General features: G+C 35.4%; 2 protein-coding genes across 2 annotated transcripts; one reads left to right on the forward strand and one right to left on the reverse strand.

Annotated features, from left to right (window-relative positions):
* Positions 1–8,666: 8,666 nt before the first annotated feature.
* LOC105038703 (putative clathrin assembly protein At1g33340) lies at positions 8,667–10,123 on the forward strand. Its single transcript, XM_010914578.2, is given in 2 exon segments — positions 8,667–8,928; positions 8,931–10,123. Coding segments are annotated over 2 exon segments (1,194 nt in total). The 5' UTR covers positions 8,667–8,792; the 3' UTR covers positions 9,989–10,123.
* A 3,381-nt stretch (positions 10,124–13,504) lies between these two features.
* LOC105038575 (PHD finger protein ALFIN-LIKE 8) lies at positions 13,505–25,666 on the reverse strand. The gene is made up of 5 exons (XM_073260025.1): positions 25,247–25,666; positions 25,084–25,121; positions 24,087–24,310; positions 14,170–14,290; positions 13,505–14,070 (listed from the first exon to the last, which is right to left on the reverse strand). Exons 1-5 carry the CDS (start codon positions 25,335–25,337, stop codon positions 13,789–13,791), a joined length of 756 nt encoding a protein of 251 aa, XP_073116126.1. The 5' UTR covers positions 25,338–25,666; the 3' UTR covers positions 13,505–13,788.

Raw genomic sequence — 25,666 nt, forward strand, 5'->3', positions numbered from 1 at the left:
CTAATTTATAATTTAATTTAAATAGTTAATTCATTTTATATAAATAGTTAATTAAAAATAAAAAAAAAAAATATAATATAATTTAATTATTTAATTATAAATATTGAAATTATATATTAAAATAAAATAATTAGAAACAAAATTTAATAGTATAGGATTAATAGCATAAATAAAATAAATATATATAAATTATAAGAATAAAAAGAAGAAGTATTATAGTTTTATAAAAAAAATTAATGAGAGATAATTTACTCAATGCAGATCTACCTTTCACATGCTCCATCCTTTCTTTCTTGGAAGGATACAAATTGGTGGGACAGGATAGATAGGCAATTCTTTTTATTCATCCTATTTAGGATGATGCAAATTAGTAATCCACGATAGATGGATAATCCCTTCTTTTCATCTACTCTTCTTAAAATTTTCTAAACCAAATAATGAATAGAAGTCATCCATCTTTCTAACTACATCCATCCTCTCTCTCATGGCCCTAACCAAATGCAGATTTAACATGAGAAAATAGTAATGGTTATTCTTATAGATTATTTAGTACTATAATAGTATATTATAATATAAATAATAGCAATTTATTTTTATTATTATATATACTATTTTTAATAAAATAGTATTATTTTTAAAATTGATAATTTAAACCAATTTTTCATCAAAAATAAAAAATTTTAACCAATACAGAATGGATAAGTCACTAATTCTTAAAATGTATATACTTTATCTCCGGGTTATAAGTACTGATTGGTATTGATCAGAGGTTTCTATCAATCTACTCTATATAATTCCTATTGGATCATATATTGGGGGTAGTATAGGACTGATGATTTCCAAATGAATTTCTCATTTATTAAATAATAAAATTATCAAAATTTTATGATCCACCATCAAATCTATTCCAATTTCAACATCTCACACTCAGATCGTATGGATCACTAGAATACTTTATATCAAAAGAATAAGATAGTAGATATGTCAATATTAATTAGATTAGAAATCTACTCCTAAATTGCTCATTCAGTGAGCATTTTCAATATTATTCCTTGAAAGTCTCCTTCCAAAAAAAGATTGCATGACTTAAAAATAATATTTTTATTAATTGAATGGTGATTTGGAAATTAACACTATATTTATCAATAATTATCCATTATTTTATATTATAAAATTGTGACAATATTTGTTATAATAATCATTATTTTTAAATTGGAAATTCAGAAGCAAATATCATGTAAGGTAAAAAATGGCCATAATAATGTTGCTTTGAAACCTTGAAAAATGTCATCTTGGAAAATACATGGCATATAACATGAATCTTACAAGTAATAAAAGTGACACAATTACTTTAGAGCACTGCTACATCCCACACATAGTTAATTAAGCATGTAAACTTATGTTAGCATAGTCATGCAGTATAACCTAAAAATTGCACTATATAAAATCAATATAGCACATGAAGGTGATGTAACCTCTTATTTATTACTATGCATAAATATTATGAGGATCCATATGAGCATGTATTTAGTCCTACATTAGTTATATACTAAATAGATCTTAGATACTTATATAAATCAAGAAATCTAAATAATATCATATGATTAGATTTTTAGGTGAAGTCCTAGTTGTCATAAATAATATCAGAATAAACCTAATGTGGACTATAAAAAACTATAGTATAGATCTGTTTAGATTGAACATGAACTGATCATGGTGTATATAATTGAATTGTATTATATATGATTGGATTTAAATGAATTGGACCTTTAAACTAGCAAGGATGCCATGACTTAAGTAGAAAAAGTATGTGAGCATCCATATAAGTGTGTGTCTAATCTCATATCAGTAATGTACTAAGTAGATTTTGGATACTTATACAGGACCAATGAACCTAAATAATATATTCAGACTAGCCGTTTTGAGTACAGTCATGGGTTGCTACATATGTGAACCCTTAAAGCTTTTTATACACATGGAACTTTTTATTTTTTTACTAATATGGAGATGAATTAAACCTATTTCATATGGTAAGGACAATAGCTCTCAATATTTTTCCCAATGGGAGAGGTGCAACCACTAGACTCTAGCTCTATTTTGCACATATAGCTAATTCAATGAAGATAATTGATGTATAAAGATAATCCTATCAATCAAGGGACTGATATGCATCATAAGTCATGCAGCTTATTAATTCAATAGAACCAACAAAATAAAAGTGTATTAAGATAGAGTTTGATATAATGATTGCAATTGTATCATTTTTGACTAATTTAATACAAAGGAGATATGTTGAAGAGCTATGATAAATCCTCATTTTCAGTGAGGTTTACATTCTTAATTTCTTTTTCTTTTTTTTTTAGCATTTTGCCGCTAATATAGAATGGAGAGTGGAGATTTTGTTCTCATCCTACTGTTAGGTGTAATCTCTCTCTGTTGTATGCTTACTGCCCTAACCTATAAGGATTCCTACAAGACTCAAACTCTGACCCACAATTAGAGTTTGGGAAACAAGAAAACATCATAATCAAAATATTGAGTGGATGTCCTCCATGATATTATATACTAGTTATTCTAATGTAGTATGGACATGAATATTGTGTTCATTATAGTATTGAAAGATTTATAAGAGGGACTCTTGTGCCCATCCAATTACATTTGCTGTAATTGTATAATTGTGCAAGCCGTTCTCTAGATACATTTATGAATAAAAAATATCTATTTGATATTGAAATTAATTTTCACCTATGCAACGAGAATCATGTATAATCGAAAAGAACTATAGTAAAACCCTCTTGGAGGGTTGCTACCCTCCATAGCACGCCCTCCTGTATCAAATAACCTCTTTTTTTTTTTCTCAAGAAATATGGTGGGGTCATCGGGGTTCCACCATTTTAAGTTGAACTTTGGACCTCTCATTAGCCTGGTAGAATCATAAATTTAATATGATTGATAATAAAAATAAAGATAAAGCATACAAATCTATAAGTAGATGCTATTATGAATGTTACAACATTATATGCAATTTTTGAATTTTTTAAAAGAGTGAGTGCACGCGAGAGAGAGAGAGGCGTCGTTCACTTGGACATGCTTAAAAGCAGCATTTGTTAATATAAGCTTAAAAATATTTTTTATATCTGAAATGTTACGTGCTTTTAGAAAGCATCATCACTTGTCAATGCTTAAAAACATCATTTATTAAAAAAAAAATTATGAGTAAGCATTGAAAATCTCATTTTCGATATTTGTATAGCCGATGCTTGCACTCATTTTCGATGGTGTATAGCATCAATAATTGTTTTAAATAATATCCAAAATCCTCCACCCCTCCGCCGCTTCCTTAGCTTGTTTTTCTTTTTCCTAAGCTTTGCAATATTTAGCTTCAACCCCACCTTTTTCTTCTTTTTTTTTTTTGTGGGTGCCTGTCCCACTTTGTCTTCCATAGACTGTCCCCACAAATCTCTTTCTTCACTCACGAGGATTTGTCCCAAAATTGTAGGCCCTTTCATTATATGTGACCATCACCATCAAATGCAACCATGAAAGGTGGCTGTCTATGAAACAAAGTCGTACACCCATGTATCTTGAACGCTTAAGACATCCTATCTATCTTATCGTGATATAAGATTCTTTCCTTCTATTTTAAATGATAACATTTACATCAATTACCAAATTATACTGCATGCTTAATTAGTGTTGAATTAAACAAAGTCTAGCTTCAAGTTTTTCCAGATTTAAATTCATGCTTTATTTGTAATAAGAAAAAACAAGAGTTAGATCTAATTGTTTTTAGTGATTAAGATGGATGTTTAAGAGACAGTCCTGCAAGCGATCAAAAATGCACCATTATCAACCTAATTTTCAACAACTTCTCTTGATTAGGCTAACTGCTGTTATCCTATCACTGTTTGATGGAGCTCAATAGCTCTTTGATCCATTACCTCCTTCAACTCATCCATTTTAAATTTCCCGTCTCTCTGTTTCTCCTTGATTGATGGTAGCATCACAATTGGGATGAAATGCAACAGAATAAAGGTTTTGTCAAAAAGTTAAAGGTGTGAGAAGACATGGTGCTTGGAGTCATTTTGACCTCCATGGTGAAAGGTGAAAAAGTTAGCTATGGAGTTGTACTTCTATATGAACCTTTTCAAACATAGGCATAGTGCCCTCCCTTGACAATTATGGTCTTGGGGACCCTTTTTTTTTTTTTTTCTTTTGGAACAAGTTCTGGGGACATCTTTGACTTCATGATTTCACATGCCATATGAAAGGCAAAACCAAGGCTAGTGGTGGCATTTCAAATTGGCAATAGCAAGCTTCTTGTCTGTAGGAACATGAGAATGGGGGCCCCATTCCTCCCCTAACCTATGAAACTTGGGAAACAGACAAGAGCCTTTGTTTAGCACTTTGTGTTCAATCAAAAAGACAGTAGCCTTTGTAGAAGCATGTGAGCCCTCTAATGAAGCCTAATCTGCTATTGATGATGCTTAACTTTGCTGTTAGTGTCTCAAAGATAGAATTGCAACATAGGTAATGGGGTTTATCCATCTGAATTCCTGATTACAAGCTTATGTAAATAGTCATGCTGTTACATGTGGCCATATGCCAATTTAGTATGATTTGCATTATTTGTTTAGCCAAACAATCATGTGCGAATAAATGCTTAGGACATATCATTTGTTGTCTGTCTATTTATAATAATTTAGAAAAAGAAAGGAGGTGGACCCTAGGCTAAGTGCACTGGTAGTGGGCAGGCATTATGCTGAATGATAAGAAAATTATGTTCTTTTAAAAATTTGACATCACAAATACTCTCCAGGAGATTGATCTGTGGACAATGTGCATATTTTCTATTAGTAGGCAAATGACTTTCTTTTTCCATAGGCCACTTGAAGCTCTGGTGTGAGAATTGAATGTTAGTGCCTATTTTGGAAGAAAACAATGGTGATATGTCGGTGGATTTTTATCAATAAGGCCGTAAATTTTTTCTTATTAGGATCTGTTTGGATGATTGGGTCAAAATCCTATGAGATTCGTGAGTTAGACCGGTATAACTAAAAAAATCAACTAAAACTAGGCTTACATTCCTAAACTCAAATACCTAAGAGCCTTTGAATTGGACCAGCTTGAATCCTATAAGGAGGTCTTTTTTCCCTCGGATGCGTGCTAGCCCACACCAAAAGCTCCTGAATACTTGCGAATATAAGCCTAGCTCAAACTGATTGTTCCTAGTTATATTGGCTAAATCCACAAATTCTGTAGGATTTTGGATCCAATCATTCAAACATGCCTATAATGTTGCTTAAGTTTGTCTTGAATTTCTTAATCCTGCTTGCTCCATGATTCAGTTTGACAAATTTGGAGAAAAACAAAAAAAAACTCCACTAATCTCTTCTAGAGGTGTGGAGGCAAAGTCCCCATGGTATGGACCCAACCTCATTCTTGATGTACATCTTTTGTCTAAGCAGGATGTTAGGATTTCATTGAGATACAACATATTTTTTGTACTCCATCTTTTTGATTATAATAAAATATCTTCTCCAAAATATATCATCTCAATACTGGACCTTATATTGATGCCATCTTATTATTATATCAGTAGACAGTAGGTCCGATATGGAAGCCAATTCGGTTAACCGAGTGTCAGTACAGCCTTATACCATATTATATTGGTATCAAACCGGTATGGTATAGTGCATTCCACACCATCCGATTCAGTACGGTATGACATACCTTAATCTTCTCCATCCTCATCCACTTATGGCTGAACTATATGAATCTAAGTGTGCTTTATTCTCTTTTTCTCTATCTTCTTGAATCTCTTTGTTTTCTTCGGTTTCGTTTAGATGCATTCCAACAGATGCTAATACCAGAAGACTGCTAGTTGCTTGAGGTTAAGCATGGCCATCCAATAGTGACACCTCTTAAATTAAGACTCAAGAAGATATAGTTGGAGGGTAGTAATCTTAAGGTAGCAATTGGCTAGAGGCATGAGATGCATAGGAGATGAGGAAGATGTTCCACATCAAAAGGATCTGAAACCAGGCCAAGGACTATTTTTTGGCCAAGTTGCAAAAGAGATTAATTTGTGTGAATGGCCCTCTAAGCCAGCAAAGATGCCTTCGGGAAATACATCAGATGAACCAACCCAACTTTTATACAAACAGCACATATAATGTTTGTTACTTAATTGGCTTTGGCCACTCTTACATTTAAACACCAAAGAGACCTTTAGCGTATATTAATGCATGATGTGGTATAGGGATGAAGTGGATGTCAACTTCCATGGTTTCATCTCAGTGCTCAAGTGAGTGGGCCCTCTAAGCCTTCTCAGAAACTCCCATAAACTCTTAGAACGTTGCCCCATTCTCTTTTGGTGGATGGTATGCGTCTAGGTGTCATGTCTAATGCTTCAAGAACATTCCGAGTAGTTACAAGAAATATGATTGACATGACCAGAAGTGGGGAGTTTCTATGTATCTGATAGAATTCTGGAGCATCATTGGCATTGCAAGCCATTTTTAACACCATCCTCAATTCCACTTAATATCCTCTCTCCATTACCTTGATGTATATACAATTGAGGAAGAACAAATTCTATTATCAGGACCCATCTACACGTCTCAATTGATGCAACCTATAGCTTCTCAAGGGTATAATACTTCAGGTCGATGCCACTTTGCTAAAGCATCTGATTCAAAGATATCTGAAATTTTACAGTATCCATTTGAGCTACTAAGAAAAGAGTATGTCCCTTTTTTGGCCTCAAGAGATGATTAAAAGATCACCATGGACATTTGAAGAGGCTGAGGGTAAACACATTTTTCTTTCTGTAGTTTTTTGTTTCCTTAGATTAACATAGGTGACTGAAAGTGTGACATTTCAAATCACCATTCCTTTTTTTTTTTTTTTTTTTTTGGAGCAAACAGATAGAAATTGAATGCTGTGATGGCTTCTGTTCTTATATCTTGCACCTCCCTACTGTTTATTTTTGATATTTTTCTTTCTTCTGATGAACTCACACCATTCTCCGCTTGACAACCCAAGGGTAGACAGCAGGCTTCAGAGGGAGAAAAAAAAAGCAAAGTACATAGAGGTAGTTCTTTCCTCAAGAATTTGTTAAGAGGACAAGAAAAGAGGGAATTTTACTTGAATAATAAGCTAAATTATAAGTGCAAAAGTTGTTTTTGCTTTTATGTTTATGTGTTGAATGCATTTTTTTCGTACAAAATTAATCTCTCTGATCAGACTCCTTCAGGGTCCCCCCGTTATATATCCTATTTACCTACCACATTGTGAAGAGCATGTCAGTCTATTGTATATGAGGCCGGAGCACTCGCACAAGCTGCAATGGCGTTGTTTAATGGCAAGCATCCTACAACTTCCTTTCCATCCCAACGCCTTTTTAATTGAATCATTTGTTCACACTGTTTAATATTTCTATTCACATCCCACTTTTCGCTCCATTAAAAAAAAAGTCCCAGTTTTCGCAATTCGATAGGTTCATGCATCCACAATGGACTTCTTATGACATCATGAGACAATGGAAAAGAAGAAAAGAAAATGCATTAATTAGTTATTCTTAAGCATCTCGTTGGAATATGTCAACATGATGTGTCATAAGCTAGTTATCAAGCTCGTATCCCCTCAAATGCTCTTCTAATTAAGCTGTCAGGGGAAAAAGTTTCACAAGTTCTACGGTGAATAGTATCATACATGCTCATATGGCAAATGTGTTTGTCTGGTGTGTGTGTGTGTGTGTGTGAGAGAGAGAGAGAGAGAGAGACCTAGTCAAGGATTGTAGAATGGAATAACATGACCACCTTTTGTTTCTGCTTCTATTCAAGTGGGGAGAGAAAGATACAGATAGAGAGAGAGAGAGAGAGAGAGAGAGAGACCTATAGTCAAGGATTGTGGTATGGAACAACATGACCACCTGTGTTTCTGCTTCTATTCAAGTGGGGGGAGGGAGATGGAGAGAGAGAGAGAGAGAGAGAGAGAGAGAGAACTAGCTAGTCAAGGATTGTGGCATGGAATAACATGACCACCTTAATTTGTTTCTGCTTCTATTCAAGTGGGGGGCGAGAGAGAGAGAGAGAACTAGTCAAGGATTGTGGAATGGAATAACATGACCACACCTTTGTTTCTGCTTCTATTCAAGTGGGAGCTAGGGGGGGGAGGGGGAAGGGGAGAGAGAGAGAGATAGAGAACTAGTCAAGGATTGTGGAATAATGGAATAACATGACCACTTTGTAATGGAATAACATGACCACCTTTGTAATTTCTGCTTCTATTCAAGTGGGGAGTAAACAACATCAAGTTTATTCTCTTTTCGTTCCCTACAAGATGCTTTTGATGTTGATGCAGGAATCCAGGGAGAGAAAAAGGGCAAAGAGTCAAACCCATTGTGAGGTTGCCAATAGGGAAAGGGTTTGATGCATGGGAATCCCATTCCCAGAGGATGGGATTCTCCCACCAAGGTCACAAAAGCGTTGACCCTGCAATATATAACAAATTTCTCAGTGGATACTTTTTCTGCTTCACCATCTTTTCTCCAGTCATAAGACAAACAATAGATCTCTTGTTCCGGAGAAAGAATTCATTCAAATTTCTAGTGAGGACGACATTAGTGTTTACTACTCCATAGAGTCAAGCGAGCATCCAAACCCTTTGTGCTATGGGTGATATCCAAGTCTTCCTATCAAAATCTCTACAGAACTCTCTCTCCTCTATGAGTGTATGTATAAATCTCCTGCAACTTCTCCCCACCTCTGGACTCTAGAAAGATAGTGATGAAGGTGAGGGCCAAGCTTTTGGCAGCTCTCGGTTCACTCAAAGAACATTGCATCAATAATAGACCTATGATCTCTAATCAAAAGATCCTCTCCAACATAGAGGCGGCCATCGTCCGGTGCACCGACCACCACGACTGCCCATCGATGAGAAGTATGTGCATGAGATCCTCTTCATAGTCTCCAATGCTCCTGGATCAATCACCTTCCTTGCTAGAAGGATGTCTACAAAGCTTGAGACCGTGCGAGACCCGGTGGTAGCTCTCAAGACCCTTGTTCTACTCCACCGTCTCCTTCGCGGGGGTGACCGCTACTTCGAGCAAGATTTACGCAACTTGTGGTCTTCCAGAGACCTCCGACTGGACTTAACATGGTGTGAAGGAGCTCCAGATGGCTCACACACCTTTCTCCTTAACTACTCATTGTTCCTTGAAGAAAGGTTGGGATGGATCATAAACCAAGCTGGTATGCTGGAGCCAATTAGGCCACCACAGACCAACTTCCAGTCTTATGAGGAGGAGGCAGCTGAATTGGTCTTGCATAGACTGATGAAATGCCAACTCTTTCTCGACCGGGTCATCGACTGTTCGCCGGTGGATATTTCATGCATGAGCCGTGTGACACAATCATCTATCAACATAATCTTGAGAGAGAGCTTTCGAGTCTATGACACCTTCTGTGAGGGGGTACAAACTGTGGTGAGTTCCTTCTTTGATCTTAAGAAATCCACAAGAGGTCTAGCTCTTGACATCCTCAAAAAAGCATGCAGCCAAACCCCCCAACTCCATGAATTCTATGATAACTGCAAGAGAGCCATAGTGGGCAAGAACTTGGACTACCCTTCTGTTAGAATTATTACAGAAGCACAGATTTCATCAATGGAAGAGTTCTTGCCCACTGAACACAATAAAACAGTTTCGGTTGCATTTGAGGATACTAGGTTGATGGAAAGGAGCAGAGAAGAAGAGAGCATGGTAAAAGAATCCGAAGTGGAAAAGAATGAAGGTTCAAGTACTCTATTTTCTAAAAAACTAGAGACAAAGATAAGCACAGTGTGGGTCGAATTCGACGAGGAAGACTCACAAACTTCTACCTTCTCCTTTCTGGGGCTTGATGATCGGTTAGCAGCTGTTGCTGATGATTTGCCAACTGAAGGGGAGAGTTCCACAGCAGGGAAAGCCATGCATTTACTATAACCTTGTTGGATTCTTCCTCTGAGGTTTACACATGGTTATTTCTTGAGGAGTGGGAGATTAATTATATTAATGGATACCTAAAATGGTTTCCTTTTTCTCTTCGGCTTGTTTGGTTAATGGGCTATTGTGTCTTGGCTTTTGTTGAACTGATGTTGTTATTATTAATTTTCTTTTTAGCATAGCTCAGGAACTGCTGGCTAAAAAAACAAAAACGATGTTCTATAGATTCTACCTTTGTGCCTCTAACCTCAATTTGGATTGTTAGTGAGATTAAAATAGATGAAAACACTTGAAAGTTGGCTAATGACCTACTAATCTAGTTGATTAAATGCTTCTTATGATGACAATAATATAAACAAGGAGTGGTGCGGTTTGATGGTAAATAAAAGTCACCACAATGAGACGTGCAAAGTGAGAGATCAAAAGAGAACAAGATTTATGTTATGCTGTCTGTGTCAATCAACTGGAAAATTTTCCACCATAGCTGCTAGAAACCTTTCCTCAAACAAGCATTATACTAATAAACTAGATCATTTTCAGGGGCCTAATTTGCCATTGCCTTCAGCAGTGGGATTCAAGGAGGTTGACAATGGGGACCTAAGCTTCGTTTTTTTGAAGGGAGATAACAGGGACAATTTTTCCTTCACTAAATGCACATCAAAGACAGCCTGAATGTTGGAGCCCACCACCAGTGAGTGAACTCTGATATTGCAATGAAAGGGGAAGAAGCTCAAATCCTCCCAGTTATTTGTGAACAGAATCCCAGCTTGTACTGATAACAGTTAAGCTCCATTTCAGAAGTCTGAACCATCTTTTGACTTCCAGCATGGATCCACCAATTAGCGGATTGTTTGGTCCCGTTGACAAGAACTCATTTGATCTGGTGCTGCAAACTTTCAGGGAAGAAAAAGCCTACTTTATGCAAGCAAACATTCTAATTCCAAGGTCTCAAACCATACTTGATGAATTTGATTGGACTTCCACCCTACACAAGAAAGAATAGTTCCTAATCTCTTCCTTTTGTGACCTGAGTAAGTTACCAAATCGAGGGATATGTTGATTATGTTTAAATCGTCATAATGAGACCAGATTATGCATCGAATCGATTAAATTATTCTTGGTGTTAAGTCAGGGGCAGATGATAGAATTAGATGAGGGTAAGAAACAGGACAGATGCTCCAACTGCAAAGCCTTGTCCAACTACTTTGGCAGTACTAGGCTATGTGAGGCCATATTCCATGCTTTCGGAGGACTACAAAATCTAAATAGCATGCTGAGGGTTGGTTCTCTTCCTCATGCACATATAAAATTCAATTCTACAATATCCAAGAAATGATGCAAAACACTCCCATTCAGTGACTATTTGGATAATCCAACGGGATTAGGTTGGATTTCCCACTGGATTGATAGAGTGGGAAACCTATATCAACGTAGCGCATATCAAATCAACATCCTTCCTATTTGAATCTTGTGGGAGTGATAACTCATCCTACAGACTAACAGGCCCACGAACTGAGATTTAAGTTGTAACCCGGAGATGGCCTTTAGAAGATGGTAAATTTTTTGTGCACCACGGGCAGCGTAGAAAATCCGACGTGAAGTGCACCATCTCATCCGACTGATCCACGTAGTTATCACTTTTCAACACGTATTTAATGCATGCAGGTTGGTTTTTTTGTTTAAAAATTTGTATAACGAAAATATCTCTATCTTTTAGAAAAAATTATGACATCCTGTGGCGTAGTATAACCCACGATGTCATAATATGGCCTAAAATATCATAATATAAGAGAGATATTTTTGTCCAACTATTTTCTAACGTGTATTTAATGCCTGTATGTCGATTTTTTCGTTTGAAAATTTTGAATGATGAAAATGCTTTATTCTTTAGAAAAAAATTATGATATCCTTTGTATATAATGGACATAAGATGTCATAATATCGACATAAAATATCATAAATTTTTCAAAAAATAAAAATATTTTCGTCATCCAAAATTTTTAAATAAAAAAATTGACATGCAAATATTAAATGTGCATTGAAAAATGATGACTATGAACCAATTGGATGAAGCTATGCACCTTACGTCAGATTTTCTACACCGCCTGCATAAAGAATTTTGCTCAGAAGATTGCAGGCTAATGGATCAATTTCTATAGCATCTTTCTGTATTTTCTGTTCAACGTGCCACTCAACGGATCTCAAAAAGTTATTTTTTTAAAAAAATGTCACTTCATCTTGGAATTTCCTGTTGGTAATTGAGTCCAGTGGATGGATAAAGAGGCCAAATTAGTGTACGTGCTTTAACTTGCATTAGATCGACAGTCAAACAAATACTTGTGCAGCAGCATCTCAATGACACCCATTGGAGTACTCATGGAAGATTGGAAATTCTATAACTCCAAGAATTTATTATAATATAATTGGGCACAGGAGGGTGGGTTGATGCTGAAAACATGCTAAGAACTCTCAGCAAGCAGATACAAGTGGACGCGACGTGGAAAGGGGAAAGCCATATGCAATAAGCGTACCAATCATATATGCTCTTTGAATTAAAGTCCCAAGTTTAGGTTAGATTATGGGATGTGGAAGGGAACAAAGTAAAATAAGTAATCTTAGGAGAATGTGGAAAGCCATATGCAATGACGTACCAATCATGTATGCTCTTTCAATTAAAGCCCCAAGCTTAGCTTAGATTATGGGATTACCTAGTTTTCAAGGTTTGTTAATTTGATGGTCGTTTTGTAGCTTCTTTCTGCCTTTAAGGAAAAAGCTTCAATCAATTTGAAGAAAATAAAGATGAAAATAGAGCAGATAATATCCATACAAATTCATTTTTATATCTATATCTATCTAATAAAAATTTGAACATCTAATTAATATCCATATTCATATCCATATCCATCAATGAAAAATAAATATAGATAAAAACTATCCAATCTATTTTCAAATATTCAATTCTATTTATAATTTTATTTTATTTTATATAACACTCATTGACCTTTAAAAAAATATATAACCACGTTAATATTCTGTTAATTTTATTTACCACCCACTCAATAATATCTTTGATTTTATGGACATAAAATTTAATTATCTGATTTATATCTATATTTATATCCATATTTCCAACAACCTATTTATATCCATATCTATTTAAATAAATATAAATATAAATATTTTAATCCAAATAAAATTCACACCTATAACCATATCCATTAGATAAAATAAATATGGATATGAATATATAAGTATTCATAAAACTCAAGAAATCAACATCTGGGGCAACAAAGTGAATACAAGCTCAAAAAAATCCAATGTGCCACAGTTGCATCTGGATGCCTTTATTCAAGATATTCCATGCGTACATGCCTGCCTAAAACAATTTGCAATTAATTAACATGTTTGCTGTTCATAATTGTATGCTGTTTCATCAACTTGCATTCCTTGGAACTCCTGATACCTGATGGTTTCCTTCCAAAAAGCATGCAAAAGACTATTGATCAAATAGCCAAGGAAGAAATCAGAGGTCCTGAAGCAGTAGAAAAGGTCTGCCAAAGGAAGCACTCTATTAGATTAGCTATAGTGTTTGGTCATACAGAGAAACATCACCAATTACAGTGTTAACACAAAACAGACACCGATTATCAACAAGAACGCGTCCAATATGACTAAATAAAGTCTAAACTGAGATCAAGACTCAAGCACGCAGGTTTGTTCACTGCTGCATCCAAAATGGTTCTCCCCTTTGTATTTCTAACGCCCCTATCTCTAAAACAACCACAAGCCTTGCAGTTCCATCATGCTCTGGCCCTCTTATTGCTACAAGCAGGACATTTGTACTGCTTGATGTGTTCGGCCCTAGCAGGAGTTATCCTGACGCACTTCCCATGGAACCATCTCTCACAAATGTCACAGCAAATCCAGAATTCATCATTGGCATAGTTTTCCCCGCATGCACCACACAAAGTGTTTCCATGCTCTTCTTCATCCTCCTCATCTTCTCCTTCAGTCTCTTCATCATCTTTCGGTGGAGGCATCCTTGAGACCTTTGTATGGGACTCAGACTGACGTGATGATGGCTGAAAGTAAATAAAGAACAAAGATGCCAAAATGGAGGAAAAATAAATTGAGAAGGTTTTGAGAAATGGACAGCAATGATGCGAGACATTAATATTCACCTTTGAGCCAGACTTGCTCTTGCTGCTGCTGTTGGTTTTTTCTTTTGATTGCTTCTTGGCAGTTCCTGTCACGACCTCATATATGGTGGGAAGACCATTTATCAGGTGGAAGAGTCGCTTCCTGTAATTTCAACGCCAAAAGAAAAATATATCAACCACCAGCAGTTTCCATCATAAGTTAGAAGTGTGTTTAGAATAGACATATCATATATTTTTTTTTCCAAGAATGCCCTAAAGAAATCATCCTATGAAGCTGAATATAACAGGATTTTCTTCAGCAGACAATGCTATCTTCTAGAAGCTTTCTATGCAAGATCTAAATCTCCCATCAGCAGAGCCCTTGTGAACTCATTCCATGAGCTCATGAATAGAGTCAGACTTGAAAGCAAAGTAACGCCTAGAAATTAGACTAATGCGAGGCCATGGGCAGAATGGCTGTTTGGAGGTCAGTGTAGAGGGAAAATCCAACACCTTACAGAAACTTCTATATACCTGTCTAGAATATAGCTCAGTCATCCAGCAGTCTAATATATATTATAAACCAACTACATCCCATGCAAGTCATAACAGAGATCCTCTAGCAGTTCATATACTATGAAGCAATACTATTAGATGCAACAGTTAAACAGCATTTCGTCAGTCCACTCTAACGATATAAACAAATAAAATGCACCAAGATATAAGAGGAAAAAGAATAGGGTATAAGAAAACGAATTATATGATATAAGAAGACCAAGAAATTATAACGCCATTCATCAGCATAGAAGTCATTGTGAAAGGTGAAGACTATTTCAAGACAAAAGATGAACACAGGTAAAAGGACTTTAGCAAGATTTAAATGGTATAATCCACCTGGTGGATTATGCTTAGAGCAACAATAGGAAGTAGGCCTAGTGGCATGTTAAGGAGGATAGGGTGTAGAAAGTACAAGGACACCTTACACACCATATACTACACATAGTTAATTTTTGGTGAAGAAAAATTTGCACCTATCAATCTCCAACTAGAGACAACCTAGAATCCTTTTTTGGAAGGAAAATGAAAATCACATCTCAGAAATTTTGATTTGATTATCCAATCTTGTGAGCATGTTGCAATTGAGAATGAAGGTGGGTAAAAAAGCAATTGGGAAATGGAAAAAAGGGGCATCATTTGTCAGATCAGACACCTCTATGATAAATCTGAGAAATGCGGGAGTCAAGGAGACAAGAAACTTACTGATCTAATGACAATTGGGTTAGCAGATGGAACTGTAATGACATTTCCATCCAAAACATTTTTTTATCCATGAAATGTGTGATTCAATTAACCTGGCCTTGCGATTGAAGTCCAAAGTGGTGTGAATTAGGTTGTCCTTGAAATGAAATTGAAGGATTATAGGGCTTCTAGGGCATTGAGAACTTCGGGTTAAGGACAGATCAAAGGTTATAATGGTTTGCTGTTCTGCAACATATTGTAAAATTGTATAATTAACAGACAGCAGGTTGTGACAGATAAACAAACAATAGCCCAAATTCAAATTTACATCACATAGCTAACCTTCGAGGTTCCTGTGCTTAGACAGCACTCTCAAACATCAGATTGTTGCACTAAATATTTAAGCAATAACAGAAACAGAAAGGAAAACAAAGCAGTTGCTTCCTTAACTCTCTTTTTCCCTTTTCCTTTCCTCAATTTTTATACAGAGGTGAAATTAAGCCCTAAAAAATATATTGGTCTAAATTATGAGACAAAGTGAATAACAGAGAGAAAGGAAAACAAGGCAGTTGTTTCCTTAACTCTCTTTTTCCTTTTTCCTTTCCTCATTTTTTATACAGGCAGGTTGAATTAAGCCCTAAAAAATATATTGGTCTAAATAATGAGACAAATTGAATCTAGAATCACTTCTTCCTTTTCCTTTAGGTATGCTAATGATAAATAAAGCAGTACATTCTCCACCACTTCAAGTATGCTCTGCAAAAAGTAATTGGTAATCCTCCACCAAATCACTGAAAAGTCCTTTCATGTTTTGCTCCCATAAGAGTCTCGCAATCTCATCTTCAAATTACAACAATCCTAGTCATGACACTACGTAGCTGCCTCCTTCACTCCAGTAAAGAACTCTTTGAGAAGCCCACCATATCCTGTCTTGCAGTACCATAATGGAATCAAGATTCAAATGGAGAGGATGTGTGATGAAAGTGAATTAAACAGAGACAACGGTTGACCGAAGGCATGATATTTCAAAGAGAAAGAAGATAATAAAAAGGTAAACAATAGCACATTACTCCTTGAGAAGGTAATGTGAATCATGGAGTGCAAAATTAGAAAACCTATCAGAAAGATCTTTAGTAGTTTGGTGTAGAGGAAAACTTGACAATATGGAGAATTCTATAAGGAAATTTGACATCCGTGGAAGAAAAAAGGTTTCTACAATGTACCATAAGGACACAGTGGAAGGCGAGACCCAAAAGCCTCATTCCATAAAAAGTCATCTAAGAAGCCAATTTCACGATCACGTGTCTTAAAAGTTGTGTAAACTTCTATCTGGCAGAAAAATACACAAATGTATGCAAATATATTCGTACATATGTATGTATATTTGTGGGAGACAAACAAAATATAGAAGTCTTATAAGGCTAATTTGGTCCTCAACATCATAACCAAATTTTGTATTGAAAAATCTGACAATGTTTAGTCCAATATTAAGAAATAGATGTTAGTCAAATGTTTTTCATTTCCAAAACATTGATTGCATGAAAGATTATTAAATAGAATATGGGCCCTTTTTGAAATTTTAACTTGGAAGGCAGACATATAGTTTGCATGTTAGGTTTCTCATAAGATTCAAGAAGGTACATAAGATACAAAGATAGATTTTACACATGCAAAGCGTTAACCATGGCAAGTCACAAGAATTTTTGTAAGCACTACAACCTCCCACAACCCCACCAGGGTTTTAAAATTTGATTAGATTAAGCTTTTAGTTCTCATATCAAATGTTCATTCACACCTGATCCTTTCACTGTATGCACAATCAAATAAGCACCATAAAAAATCCAATCCTCTGCAACCGCATAAAATCTACAAGACTACAAACACATTACAAATCAAAGACTGCATTGAGCACCACATTGCCCACCAGGTTCGTTGACCATGATTTACTATATAGACTCAGCATCATTCATAACTTTGATAGATTGAATCAGGAAAGCAGATCTATTTGTTTTGCAGAATCCAAAGTCTTGCCCCCTGCAACACTTGAAACCCCCTCAACATTTCTAATATAATCCATAAACTTTCACTGGAACCTTCCAGCGTTCATCCAAGCCTAAACTGGCCTAAGCCTACATGAAGTTGCATCTAATAACCACTAGAAAAGTCTCATCTCCAAACTTCTACTTCTGCTAGCATGTGAGATCTCATCATCTCCCTCATCAACTCTTCTTCATCCACATGTATTATGCTACTAGGATCCCAACAATCCAAACTTCCTCATATTGTAGTAGGCTGCATCTTATCTAGTGCCCTAGTGCCAAAGTTTAACGCAGACAGTTGCATCATCCATTTTCCATAGCCTATCTCAAGCATTATAGCTGCAGTCATGAAAGTAGCTATACTGGAATTGTCTTATTTCTTGAAGTGTAATGGAGGAAGTGAATTGCTTCCATCCTGGAATTGTCAGTAACCCCTGCATCATCATATTCCAAATAATGCCCCCCAGACCTTCCATCACAGAGATTCTTGCCATATACTGGGAACTCTTAAGAATCCATTGGTTGTCCGTTGTACATTCCATGGCTTCCTCAAGTGATAAGCTTGAGGAAGAAAATTTGTTTCTTCAATTACTTTCTTAGATTACCAAATTAGCAACAAAAGCTACTGCATATGAAGAGTAATGGGCCTTTTCTTTGGGGGAAAAAAATGTTACTGCATGCATCTCCCAAATCGCCATACAGGTTAGGAAGAAGTCAAACCTCAACAGCCTCTTTCTCTCTTACCCTCTCTAAAATCTGTATTTTCAAAAATAAATAAAAGAATTTGATCATAGCTGTCCATATGCAAGGCACATGTCATGATCTATTATCCTAAACCCAAGCTGTTGGCATTCATAGTAAAACAAAGATTGCTAGAATAGATGTACAGCAATTACTAAATCGTAAACAATGTTGCAAAAGAAGCTTTGGCACTTGCGTAGGTGCTAAGGCAAACAAGGAGACCTTTGAGTGCCTCAATAGTCCTTGGTCAAGGCATTTTTGTTGAGGAGATGCCTAGGTGAGCACCTGGGACAAAGTGAAAGGTGTTCAGGCAATGCAAATGCAATGTCCGGCATTCTACTTGTTTTCCCTTTTTTGCCTATTCTTTTAGAACTCTGTTAGCTTTGTTTTTAAGGGGTACCTTGGTCTATTGGGGCCCTTATAAATAAAAGATTACTCTAAGATGCTCTATGGTTTACCTTTTTTTTGGTTATGTTTTGCTTAAAAACATCAAAAAAGATGGTTTGGGAAGTGGTACTTTGTTGTCATATTTGAATTTTTAAGCTCCTTTAGATTGCTGGTAGTTTATTTTTGCTACCTTTTGTTCAAAAGCATTGTATGGAAAGTGGTATTTTGATGTGATGTCTTGAAAGATGTAGACCATTATATCCAATGTTAAAGACAATTATGTTTTAGGATGTTGAGATGATGGTTGTGTTGTTTTAGACACAACTAGCAGTTACTTCTGGTGCATCTTTTTAACTTTTCATGAACTGGTGCACTACTTTCTTTAGGCAACTGCCTTTTGGGCACCTCATTCATCAGGCAATATGGGGTTCTATACTTCTATCACCTTACAGGTGCCTTTTCCTTGATCATATGAGAAAGGAATTGAAAATTCACTGAGATCACACAATATGAAAAATTTTACATGGAGGAATCTTATCCATTTAATTACAAAGGTCAATCACATGACATTCAATCATTTGATTGATACATGTATTTCAATCTAATAATTCCACCACATAAGTTTCCAAGAATCTAAAAGAAGTTCATATTTTTTTCAAAATTTCTTATTTACTGTACTTCTTAGATTGGCTTTTAGGGTTAATAAAACAGCCAACCAACAGGAGTTTTCAAGCGATTCTGCAACTCTTATTGGGCATAAGATCATGGTCATGAAAGTTATTTAGTTTGTACAACTCCCATTTTGACCAAGTATAATATCAAAAAGTTCATTTCAGTTACAAATCTCAGAATTATGACCAATTACAGAGTGGTTTAAGTGCCTCGACATGTAAGGTTCCATGAAAATCTAAACTGTTACCAAAAGCATTCTCTGGATTAGGCACCTGCTAAGTTTACTAGATGTCACCAAAGCAATCGAGCCGCCTTCTTTTCATTCTTCAAAATTTCTAAGTTTTCTTCTGCTTTATAGTTCAAACTCTATTAATTTAAAGAATCCAAAACAAAAAAAGAAAATTCTAAAAACCACATATTAATCTCTCTTTCTTAAAGCCCTACTTATCCCAATGATCACCTGCTAATCATCCCTTTGGACCCTTTCCCCATATCATATCCCAAAATCAACAAACTGATAATCTTTCCATCATGTTTTTTTTTTTTTTAAAGCATTGAGCTGTCAAGCCTCTTCTCTGAAATCAAATCTACAGAAATCCATATCCAACCACTTCACCATAATTAAATCATCAGAAATCCATGTCCACTAACTTACCACTAAGCTCAAGAATTAACACAATATAGTTACAAACAACCTCCCAAGATCAGCGTGAATAATGAAACTCTCTATTTTAAGTTTTAACATCCTAACAAATGTAAAAGAAGTCATAAGTCAAGCATTCAGAAATTACACCAGTCTAAACCCATTAAATTTACTCACATGAAAAGGAAACTACAATCCATTATATATTATAATGTATTTTTACTTTATAGCTTATATACAATAGCAAGAGGAGAGAAACTTAGCAAGTCTATCCAACTCATGAAATCATAAATGATATGTTTACCTTGTCGTATAGCATAACAAGTATATATCTAAAATATGCTACATAGAAGATATGACATGGCGAGATTTTATAGAATATGATAAATGAAGGTAATATGAACTTGGTATTTTAACATTTATTTAAGACATATGCAAGGATCATATATTACAGATTTGGCTTAGGTTCTTCTCTGGGAAAAAATGATTCAAAACAACAATCATATCAGGTGTGTGGATTGAAAGTTTGAAAGAAATGTGTCTATAATATGTACTAATACAATGGGTACATGAGATTTATATGAAAAATCAATTTTACATTAAACTTGATCAGTACTTCATCAATATATCTAGAGATCAGGGGCATCATAACATTGAAAATATCCTTACAGAACATGGAGATTGTCACATATAAGGAATATTTTTTCACAATGAACACCATACATACAAAAGCATAAAGCCCATTAATATGAGAATATCTGATGGTCATGCATGCACACTTCATGTGTCATTTTGCCAAGAAATTTATAAAACTACATTCTGTGATCATATTGAAAGGGAACTCTTAAAGACAAGCTAGCATTAATTAGGTGAGTAGCAACATGTAGAAACTAAATAGCCATTACATCAACAATGGAAAAAAGCATATGAGGCATATAATAGGTGAAGAAATTATTGGCTGTGATAGAAGAGCACATACACATATACAAAGAAACACTTTGACATGCTTCATTGAATATAAGCCTGTAAGGCCAACAAAAAATGCGATCGTATAGTGATTTATATACTGAGATTTCCTAGGCAAAAGTTATTGCATCAAGCATAAGGTCTTGTAAGCAAAGGAAAAAAGAAAAGAAAAAAGATGTAATTTAGTCAAGACTCACTAGGAAGTAGGAACTATAGTCACCGGTAGTGAAACTAGCCAATGTCAATGATAAGTAAGTGCAAATATGGCAAAACTTTTAAATTTAGAAATATAATCCTGGCAAACAACACAACTATATCATAATATCTGTGCAATCAACTAGTGGCAATTCTAGTTATCAAGTCCTCACAAAAAATTACTATTGTTCCTATAAAATCAATTCCAACAAACACATTAAAATGTCAAACAATTTCTCCATGCGTAAGTTCAAAATGCTTGCTTACTAGTTTCCAAGTTAGAATTAGCAGAAGTAGAAACCTTGCAGGATGTCAATAGAAGATATATTATTGAAGAGATGTAGTAAAATGATATCCCTGCTCAGCATAGATCAAGTCATCCATCACTTGCACATCAAAGTTAAGCAAATTTCAAGTTACTAGATGAGCAAAATGCACAAAAAAAAAGAAGCTAATGAAAGAGACATACTTTACTTTAAAGCATATGACTGAAAACCAACAGGATACAGAAAGGTACTGCATGCCACAAATTATTAATAGATACTCCAGCCCAGAGGTCATTGTTAGAAGCCCCATCCATACCCAACATATTTAACAGCTCCAATGCATTACATCCCATGTGCTATGATATTCATAACATCCACCAATCTCCATATTCTACTAACTCAATTACAGCATACAGGGAAATCTGTCTATCATTTTTTCTGCACAAAGAAACCCCCTTGCTAGTGAATAAATGCCAGTTTCTGTTTATAAATGCTCAGAAGAGAGCCTTTCACAGTCTCATCTGGTCCATTTTTTCTTCAGAGTTGAAAGAATTCATTTGAGTTATTCCAAAAAGTAAAAAGCCATTCCTGTAGATCACAAGAACAGGCATATGATTCTCACAAAACAATAAGCAAGAACTCCTTAACATTATGTCCAAAAAATGTGATTTCTCCATCTGCCACTAATCTGTCTTATTTCCTTCACCTACTACTGAAGATGCCAAGGGTTTCTCCATTTGTTATTTCATCGCTTCTATCAAATTTCAAATGGTCCTCTTCCACACAGTCACCATCACACTCCAGTCCCATCTGACTCGCAAACCATAATGCCTAGAGCATCTCCACAGACAATTGTAAGAGGAGTGATTGCCTAAACAGCCTCTACAGAAAAGATTTGATGGATGAACCCTATCTCTTCTATGGCTACACACACACACCAGCAGATGCCAATTAAGCATCACAGAACTGTAGAACCATTACTATTAGACTCAGCCATCCCTTGACAAGCAAATCCCACTCTAGCTGCAACTTTTCTTATCCCCTTTCGACTTAAACCCGTAATTTTCTGTCATATAGACATATCCAGTCAGATTCCATGGAAATTCCTGTCTTTACCATTTTCCCTTTTCTAAAGACAGTTAACTTGCATTTTTCACTGTACAGTCTACAACTTCAGAGCCAATCCAGCCATCCTACTGGCCCATTTTTTGCATGCCATTAAAGTGGAAACCAATCTTATTTTTCATAGTATCCAGCAACTGTATGCAAAAGCTGTTTAACTCCTTAATTATTCCTTCTCTAAAAACTTATCCCATCAACCGCTTGACCAAAGTTACTTATTTCTTGATTCTAAATTACTCCATCTTTTCATATAATACCCAAACCTCAGATTATCAGAAAATTTATGTAGGATGTGCCAAAAAAAAATATAAAAACAACTCAAAATTAGAGTGAGATTTTCTAAATTTATGAGACTTTAGAACTCTCTAAACACAATATGTAACTAAAACAAGAGGCCACACATGTAAAAGCAAAACTTAATAGACATGTTAAAAGAGGCTCCAAATAATTCTTACAACAACTAATCACTAAACCTTCTACCAAACCAGTCATAGTCCTTCAACAAATCTCAGTTGCCAACTAATCAAACAAGTAAATGGCTCCTATTTTGACTCAAACATCTAACTAAATCTTTAGCACAAGAAAATATAAACATATAAGAACTCAAATCCAAATATATAATGAATTTAGATTCAAATTTGTAGACTCCCAATCTTAACTGAGAAGAATACTTTGGGATCCAAATTATTAGACTACCACCTGAAGCCCTCCTTGCTATGTGGCTCATAATATGCCAATCAATTGACCAAATATATTATTGATCAGAAATTGTTGTGCAATTAAATATTTACATCTGAATATGCTAAACATGATAGGAGAACAAGGCTGCAAACAGGCAATGAAAATGAACTCCACACAATGTTAAGATAATTTGCCGAGTATAGACGAAGATGAAAATAGTTACAAATAATTAATTTTCAAAAGTAGTATACCACAAAGAGGTAAGGCAATGTAATAAAAAACTAAATACACGACAAATCAAGAACACCCAAATAGAACATGGGAAGGAATGCTTCATTTTCTACTTAAATCAGTAGATGCTAAGATGCTCATCTTCTTTTTTATCTTCTATAACAGTTCATTTCTTACTAAACTATCAATTAAAACTTTGTCAAATTAAACATGGTACCAACTTATATTTGGTAGCTCAAGTTTTTTCCATTCAGTGCATGATATTAGTACTTCATCCAAAAAAGTCTCTTCTTGGTGGGACCAGTAATCAATATGTTAGCTGCACAAGGTGAATGTAGTGCAATCTCAATTGTAATACTTGCATACATAAGCAATTCTATGAACATGAAAATCATTTAATCAAAAGTCAGCTATATCCAACTAAGAAGGATGAAGAAATGCAAATACCAAATTCTATAATCCAAAACATGAAAACATGATCATATCAACAAAGAAACAAGCAAACTATTGGAAAATGATAAAAATTTGTAATTATTCTGAAAAATCTAGGTCTTATGAATCAGATCAATGGACTGGAAATGAGAGTACTATGTATAGCTACTAAAATTCTCTATTGAATGTAACCTAGAACTAAAAAATCCTATTACTTCATGCACCTTTATGTAAATCATTGATGCATGAATGTAGCAACAACCAGGAAGGTACTATCTTCCAACGTCAACTTCTTAAAACAATCAAAATAGGTACAAGAAAACGATATGAAAACAAAATAATTACCTGGCTTCTTTATCAAAACCAAAACGTGCACCAAAATAGAAGGCAACCGCCAATAACCATGAATCACTGTGGACTGCAACGAGTGACAACCAATCCTTCTCATCCATTCCATCTCTAGCAAAATTAATTCCTAATGCTGGCTCTGGAAGTTCAGGAGGAACTTCCTCAGCAGGCAAGGTTACTTCCCACATTTCATTTGGAAGTCCATATAAGCATAAGTTTTCCTTTCTGTACCCACAATATTACAATCGCATTAGCATGAAACATCCATCCCAAATAATTATCCATGAAAGCCAATAGATTGAATCTTGTTCAACAATTTATATAACAACCCTTTTCTTTTAGTGTATAACCAACCCCCACCCCCCCCCCCCCCAACAAAAAAAAAAAAAAAAGATTCTGAATTCCCAAATTACTTAAAAATTGGGAAGAGTCATGAAATTTTTCATTGCACAGCAAAAAAAAAAAAGCTTGCCAAAAATAATTTAAAAAAAAAAAAACGAACGGTCAATTTGTATGCTCTGAACAAGCTCGATGTGCAAAAAGAACGAAGTCTTTAACTTATATATATATATATATATATATATTTTTTTTTTTTTTTTTTTTTATATATATATATATAATAGTCCAATAAGGGCAAGCCTCCTAAGTTATCAACAGTACTGGAAGTTGTCCAGCTGTGACTCGGTAAAGAACTCAGAGGGATAAGACCTCAATATATAGATAAATATCCTTCTGAAATTCCTGGGAACACCAAAAAAGAAACGAAATCGTACAAAAAAAAAAACATAAAACAAAACAAAAAGCGTCGAACAAAAGCAACCAAAAAATCTTTAATTTTCTTTTCTGGTCCAACAAGTCTCCACAAAAACAAATACAAAAGGAGAAAAAGAAAGGCAGGCCAGGCCTTTTAAATTCCAAAACGGAACAGCTCATGCAACAAAACGCTAAAAGCAGGAAACCCTAGCATCAGCGAATGAACAATAGAAGTGTGAACCTCACCGGGGTCGCACTGCTGGTAGAACTTCTCCACGTCTGCAACACGTGAGAAAAGAAACAAAAACCCACAATAATCAATATATAGAACAAGAATCAGCTAATCAACAAAACACCAAATCCTGCCAAGACTCGAAGGAGAAAGAGTGAAAGAGAGAGAGGACCGGTGGTGAGAGCCTTAATCATTGCAGCCCGGCGGCCTCGGAAATCCCTGAAGACCTCCTCCGGCGTCCGCGCATTGTACCCCCCATCCATGTCCTTTCGGAGAAGCAAGCAGGCAAATAGACCTTGCGAGCTCTTTAATGGCGATGACGATGAGGGATTTCGCCCAACAAACCCCGAAGACCGAAGCTAAGGGAGCAATAAAGAAGCAAGACAGAGCAATTAGGGTTAGGGTCCAAGCGAAGAGAGAGTGTGTGGGGGGGGGGGGGGGTTCAAATCCCTCCAAGAATAAGGGAGTGGTAGAGATGGAAGAGAGGAAGAGAGCGAACAGAAGAAAAGAGAGAGAGGGTTTTGAAGGGTTTTCTTCGTTCGTTTTGGTTTTTATTTTTTTTTTTCTCTTCGGGTTGCTGGCGTTGGGGTGG

Source organism: Elaeis guineensis, chromosome 1 (genome assembly GCF_000442705.2).
Source record: "Elaeis guineensis isolate ETL-2024a chromosome 1, EG11, whole genome shotgun sequence".
NCBI classification, from domain to species: domain Eukaryota; kingdom Viridiplantae; phylum Streptophyta; class Magnoliopsida; order Arecales; family Arecaceae; genus Elaeis; species Elaeis guineensis.